The sequence below is a fragment of the Macadamia integrifolia genome, chromosome 9, assembly GCF_013358625.1.
Source record: "Macadamia integrifolia cultivar HAES 741 chromosome 9, SCU_Mint_v3, whole genome shotgun sequence".
NCBI classification, from domain to species: domain Eukaryota; kingdom Viridiplantae; phylum Streptophyta; class Magnoliopsida; order Proteales; family Proteaceae; genus Macadamia; species Macadamia integrifolia.
The window spans coordinates 24,916,615-24,923,755 of record NC_056565.1 but is presented as its reverse complement, the minus strand read 5'-3'; the positions used below and the strand labels follow the sequence as shown (position 1 = coordinate 24,923,755).

General features: G+C 38.0%; 1 protein-coding gene across 4 annotated transcripts; it reads left to right on the top strand.

Annotated features, from left to right (window-relative positions):
* The first annotated feature begins 2,599 nt into the window (after positions 1-2,599).
* Positions 2,600-6,842, top strand: LOC122089845 (pentatricopeptide repeat-containing protein At5g66520-like). 4 transcript variants are annotated; one of them, XM_042659563.1, is made up of 4 exons: positions 2,600-2,900; positions 3,765-3,831; positions 3,986-4,033; positions 4,618-6,842. In XM_042659563.1, exon 4 carries the CDS (start codon positions 4,848-4,850, stop codon positions 6,402-6,404), a length of 1,557 nt encoding a protein of 518 aa, XP_042515497.1. In that variant the 5' UTR covers positions 2,600-2,900; positions 3,765-3,831; positions 3,986-4,033; positions 4,618-4,847; the 3' UTR covers positions 6,405-6,842. The 4 variants fall into 4 exon arrangements, with proteins under 4 accessions (XP_042515497.1, XP_042515494.1, XP_042515498.1 ...); XM_042659560.1 differs by having other exon boundaries at positions 3,983-4,033; XM_042659564.1 differs by lacking the exon at positions 3,765-3,831 and having other exon boundaries at positions 3,983-4,033.
* Positions 6,843-7,141: the final 299 nt, after the last annotated feature.

The following is a 7,141-nucleotide window of genomic DNA, read 5'->3' as shown; positions in this document are numbered from 1 at the left end:
TACCTAAAAAGAAAAAAAGAAAAAAAAAAAGCATATTAATCTGTTTCGAGCATGGTTTCATTGTGATCTCTATTAATTAATTTGAAGCCCTCCATTTAATTATTCAATGCGTAAAGTACATCTGATGGGGTTTTTGGATGGACATCCATGCCACGATTTCAAGAATCAGGAATCGGATTGATTAATCGGTCAATTCGAATTAGATCGATCCTAATATTGTTGAGTTTTTAGATCTGAAGACAGATTCTAGGATTCTTGAGACTGATTCTAATCCAAAATCAAATCAAATCGACAGAGATCAATAATTCCATGTTTTAAAACACTGATCCAAATTTTATATTGCATGAAATATTATGTACAAATTTTGTTGATCCAATATTCCAATCTGAAAATAGAACCCATGCCATCTTTTTAACTCTTTTCTTTTTTATAATTGATTCTTATTCGGAAATGGTGGAATTGATCTTCTTGATGGAATCAAAGGGGATAAATTTTGATTGAGAGCGACCCTGTACCTGATTTCAAAATTTAAATTTTATTGGACTTGCTATTCTATTGTCCATTGGCTTAGCAATCCTTGATCATATAAGGATTGATTGATTTTCTTTCAGCTGATGTAAATTTTTGTAAAGTTGGAATCATATAAAAAAAAAAGACACCCTTCAGATATTTCCTCGTCATGGGCAATTGATACTATCAGAAATAGCCACAAGATAAAATAGTTTTGACTTTGTCTATAATGGTAAAATGTATTATTAATCTAAGAGTCAAGTCATGAAGTCACTTTACCCAAGGTGAAGATTATTTTTGTTACTAATTTATGATTAAGGAGCTCTTTATTTGTATGGGTGAAGAAAAAATTTTGCCCAAAAGAAAAGATAAGGTTTCAACTTAAAAAAAAAAAAAAAAAAGATAAGGTTTTTATACCCTTCTTTTTGGAAAATGTGAAACATCTAAAATCCTGGAGTGGAGAATCTTGTAAGAAACGTAAGGAATATATGGTCGAGTGTAGTCAACCTCAAATGGGCTCTTAGATGGCTAGGGTTTCCATTTAAATCCATTCTAACAACTACAAATTCGTATTGGTAAAGCCATGATATTAGGGGTGTCAATGGTCCGGGTTGGTGCAGTTTCGGTCTAGTTCCACCGGTTTCGGTGTGACTTTGAAACTGACCGAAACCGACCCATTAAGGATTTATCGATTTCGGTCTGGTGTCGGATTCGGTGTGGTTTGGGTTCGGGTTGGTACCAGTTTGGATTTATCAGGTTCATTTCGGTTTGGATCGGTTTTTTAAATCGGTATGGAGCCATTAGGAAACAACCAAATGCTGAACTGCTGAACTTCGGTTTCTTAAATCGATTTGTAACCGGGTTGGTTTTGGTTTTTGGTCTAGTTTGGATTCGACTTTCCATACAAATGTATACAAAACTATGCAAATTTTGTTTTTTTTTTATTGAATTTTGGAGTGTTTCGGTTTCTTACCGGTTTGGTTTCGGTTTCAGTCTGGGTTTTGAGCCGATTTCGGTTTGGTTTCGGGTTCATCCAGTTTTTGGTGCGGTTCGATTTGGTTTTGCGGTTGCAATACTCGAAACCGAACCTAACCAATGAGGCTTTGGTTCGGTTCGGTCCGTGTTGTTATCGGTTCGATCCAGCCAGTTTTACCGGTTCAGTTTAGGAATTGACACCCCTACATGATATGGTCACAATTATAATGTCAAGTATTGTATGGGAGAGGATTCCTCATGCCACCGGTGTGAGAAATTTTTCATGCCTAACCAATGTATGAAAACTTTTTCATATACATGGGACCTATGTGCTAAAAGGATGAAAAAAAAAAAAAAAAGGAGAAAGAACTCTGTCCATCCTTGTTTCTCACATCCCGACATAGTTAGGCTTGAAAATACATAGTATGCATGGGGTAGTTGGGTCTTTTCATGCCTATAGGGAACAGGGATGGATGGAGTTTTCTTGCCCAAAAATTAATTAAGCAAAAGTTTTGACACACTGCTTGCATATTGCAAGTTAGCACCCACTATGTCTGTCTCTTTTTCCCTTCAAAACGACCCCCTATCCCTCATTTATGATGCTCCGTCTTGCATCTCATTGGTGCCACCCATTAGCTTGCGGCATGCGGATGTTGTGCATTCCTTTTTTCATTAATTAAATCCACATGAGAGGGTCATACATTATATTATTTGTTTGGGGAAACATTTTCACATTTTGTATGCCATATTTACCATTGGAAAATTTATATTTTGTTTTTTATGAATTCTTGAAATAAAGCAAGAAAAATAGAGAAGAATAGAGTTTCAATCTATTCTAAGAACGCACATCAAAGACAGCCTTAGGTTGCAGCTCTTGCGAGCTATCTAACAATTCCCCTTCTTTGGAAATGTTTGTTCAGTGGGAAAAGGAAACTGCGAGAAAATGGAAACCCACGCAAAAAGAAGATCCTCTACGACTCGGTCAGCTAGGATAGCACTGCGGAACCATCCACGTGAGAGGAAAAAGCATCTCTACAATGGGTTACTCCGGAGTGAATTCCCTAAAATGCCTTTTGATGCTTTTATCTCTTACTTGGTTGGTCTTGCAGTGATAATCATTACGTGCTCCATTGCATCCTCTAACCGCAAGGGAAGAGTCACATTTTCCCTTCCGTCCCTGTCAACCAAACCCTAACCTTCATTCCTCCGACTACTTTCTCTGCGGCTTCCGTCACCTGTGCCGCCGGTACTTCTATCGCCGGAGAATTCGAAGAGAGATCGATGTTCCAGATATTTGAACCTTTGAGGAGCTCTTCACACTTTTTCTGGTTTCTTCCAAAACGTTACTCTCGATTTCCAACCGTTTCGAGCTCCTGCAGAGCTATTCTCTGTCCAAAGACGTAGAAGATTAACAGGTTCGTTTTGGAATTTGGTTGCGTTTAGTTCATTTTGTTTATCTTCGTTTGCCTTTAAGGTTGGCGTTTTTTCTTTGGTTACCTTTGCTCAATATGACATTTAAAAGCTAACCCTGAAATAAATTTTACTTTCCTTTAATTATTTTTCTCCCTTTTCTTAGGGAAAAAATCCATTCATACATATGATTAACTCTCAAGATGAGTGATGTATCCATGGGTTAATTAAATCATTGAATGCTTAAACCAATTTCCCCTAAAATTTTCAGAGTGAAAGATGATTATTGATGGTTCATCAATGAGGGAATATCAACTCAACCCTCCTTATGGATCACCCACCCTGTGGTGCTTCATGGTTATGTCCTTGTTGAATTTGAGGTCAAGAGGATAAGGACTGCTATTTAGGCTCAGTTTGGATCTTGAGAGGAAAGAATGATGGGAATTTGTGTACTTCGTTGTATGTTAAATCAGTTAAGATGGTAAGCATCGTGGGAATTTCAGTTGTTTATTTCTTTGTCAATCTTAAGTGATTGTAAGAATTCAAATTTCAGTCAAATATGTGGAGGTTTTAACTCCCAATGAAAAAAATGAGACTTGCCTATTATTGATGAAATCTAAACTGCCATCTAAAATTAATGAAACTGGTAATATTGATAGTACCCATGGTGGAAATACAAGACTAAACTCCCATGATTTCATGGTTTCAAGTGCTCATCATTGCTGGTTAATCCCTTTTCATATTGTACTTTTCATGATGTTTGCATTCAATTTCTATGATAGTCATGATAGCATGAGAACTATAAATTTAGCTCGATGTTAAGTATGGGAACACCATTTTATGGATATCTTTTTTGAGAACTGCTCTAGGATTTACAAGGCGTGGCCTAGTGGAGCCAGCACGGTCATCCAAAAGGGAAGTCGAAATGAAAGCAGGGTGAGTATTCTCCCATACAACCAGACTAGCAGGGGGAGTATTCTTTTTTGATTGATAGAATCACTTAATAATTGACTTTAAACTCTATGCTTGTTCTGCTTCTAAGCCTGATCTTTCCTTTTTGTTTTCTTCATTCCCTTAATTGTTTCAGAAGACATTGCACTTGACACAACAATCTCTCCTTCAGGAAGCTATGGATGAGGTATGGCTTATTGTATGTTTGCAACTTATTATTTTCTTTTCTCCCCCCACCTCCCGGGATTTAGGTAAAACTTCTTTATCGGTGGAGGTTTAGCCTATTGGAACTCGTGACATGGAAGGTTCCAGCTAGTGCAGCTGACATGGAAGGTTCCATTCCCTTCACCTGGTGGTTTAGGGTTTCCTTATTGGCACAAGGGTGGTAGAACCTACACCCACACGGGGCGGGGAACCCTCTTTTGCCCATGTGGTGAAGCAGACACATATGTACAGTTCTTAAATCACTTCCTATACTATTCCAAAATTTCATCTATCTTATTATTCTTCTCCATTTTAGTTTTGCCAATGTTTATGAATTTTGTCATTTTCTTGAAATGACTTGGATGAATGATCAAAAGATTGGCGGAGAGATTTTTGAATCTTTTCAAGTGTAGGGAGGTACTACTGAGACTTTTTGATGAATTTAGACGTCGTTTTTTTAGCATAGTTAAATTTGCTTTCTATCAGGATAAGTGATAATGTAGCTTCCATAAGGAAACTGTTGGCTTACATGCATTATCATGCGTTGGCATTTATTTTCCATTGTAGGTCAATGGATAGTAAACGCCATGGCATATTGGATCAACAAGATATGGATTCTTGTTGCGTGCGGCCAGAACAGTTCGGCAGGTTCGCAGGAAGACATCATAGGATCTATCGCGTCTTTCAACTTAAAATTCACTACTTTGTAGACTGGAATTGTGGGCGGGAGTCTCGCTTGCATTCTTGTGAATGCTAGCTACTCTGTTATGGAATCCTGGGACTAATGGTGGCTGCCAATGTCTGGTAACGGTAGAAAATGCCTCAAACTGTTGGAAAAATGTAAGAACATCAAGCAGCTTAAGCAAACCCATGCTCAGATAATCACATCTGGTCTTGGGAACGACAACTTTGCCCTCAGTAGGATTTTGGCCTTCTGCTCTGATCCACATCGTGGGAGCTTAAGCCATGCTTGGCAGCTCTTTGAGCAAATTGAACAACCTACTATGTGCATCTGCAACACTATGATCAAAGCTTTCCTACACAATGGAGATCTGATTAAGACAATAGAGATGTATATTAAAATGTTGCAAAATGGGCTATACCCTGATAATTATACTCTTCCCTATGTGTTGAAGGCTTGTGCAAACTTGCAAAACAGTCGATTAGGGGAGCAAATCCATGGAAGCAGTGTGAAATTGGGTTTTCTTTTAGACATTTTTGTTGGGAATACTTTGATTCTTATGTATTCAAACTGTGGAAAAGTGGAGTCTGCAAGACGCATATTTGATGAAATGCCTTGGCAAGATGCAGTGACATGGACAGTTTTAATTTCTGGGTATGTGAAATGGGGGGATGTTGATACTGCACGGCTTCTGTTTGATGAAGCACTGATTAAGGATAAAGGGGTATGGGGATCTATGATTTCTGGGTATGTGCAGAACAATTGTTTCAAGGAGGGACTACAGATGTTTCGGCTGATGCAATCTACAGACTTGGAGCCTGATGAAGCCATTTTTGCTAGTGTTCTTTGTGCCTGTGCTCATTTAGGAGCTCTGGATATTGGGATTTGGATTCACAGATATGTGAATCTAATTGGCATTCCATTGGGTGTTCGTTTAAACACAGTCCTCATAGATATGTACGCGAGATGTGGATATTTAAGTTTAGCTAGGAAATTGTTTGATGGAATGCAGCAAAAAGATGTTATTTGTTGGAATGTCATGATTTCAGGATTGGCAATGCAGGGAGATGGGGACTCTGCACTCAAATTATTCTCAGAGATGGAGAGGGTTGGTTTGAGGCCCGATGACATCACCTTCCTTGCTGTTTTAACTGCTTGTAGTCATTCAGGCATGGTATTTGAAGGCCTGCAGATGTTTAATAGCATGAGTGAAGTGTATGGCATTGAACCCAAAAGTGAGCACTTGGGTTGTATGGTCGATTTTCTTGGCCGAGCTGGGCTGTTCAAAGAGGCTAAGGAAATTGTTCAAAAAATACCCAGTACAAGCAATGCTTCTGAAAAGGCAATTGCTTGGAGGGCATTGTTGAATGCATGTTGTCATCACAGAGAAACCCAATTGGCTGAGCTTGCGGCGGAGCAACTTATGCGGTTAGAACGTCACAGTGGGGCTTATGTTCTACTCTCAAATATGTATGCAGCTTCTGGGAAATACGAAGATGCCAAAAGAATACGAAAGAAGATGTATACAAAGGGGGTGGAGAAAATCCCAGGTTGCAGTTCAATCGAGATTAATGGATCGGTTCACGAGTTTATTGCAGGTGAGAAGACACATCTTCGTATGGGGGAGATACACGAGCTCTTGGAGAAGATGAACAAGCATCTTGAGGGTTGAGGGAGTAGAGAGTACAGGGCAATTGTGCCAGAGGAGTGAGGAGGAAGGCACTGTAAGTTGATACCGGGGTGTTGAACACTCACTACTCAGATACTTTCATTATCATATTTTAGTAATTATTTGAATGTATGCATGCTTTGTGCGACCCATTTCTTCTGGATATCTATTTCTTCAGAGGCAACTTTAATGCTACCCTGTTTGCTTGTTGAAGATTACTGATTTGAAGTCTAAATATGTAGAAGTACAACAACAGCAACAACAACTACTCAGCCTTAAACGTGCAGATGTACATTTGATATTTGTAATATCTTATACCTTTGCCAGTCCCTTGTATTCATCCGTTGTAAGTTGATGTAATGTTGGTGTTTGATATGGTTATCCACATAGTCGGAATCCAATCTAACAACCTTTGGCTATTAACAAATCACAATTTTGGCACTCATGGTGTAGATGGAATTTTATGTAAATATTGGGATTCTATTAAGTGCAAACCATACAGGTTTTTGTATCTTTTAGATTACAAAAATGTTTTTTTTTTTTTAAATGTTATCATACAACATTTAAGAAGTAGAATCACTCAAAAATTCACAAAAATTCACAAAAATACAAAAAAAAATAAAAAAAATAAAAAAAAAATAAAAAAATATGTAATGGACCTAAAATCAAAATTTTAAAATAGAAACATTACCATACACAGCCCAAGTGTCAGAAAAATCCTGGTAAAGAAACAAGATTTG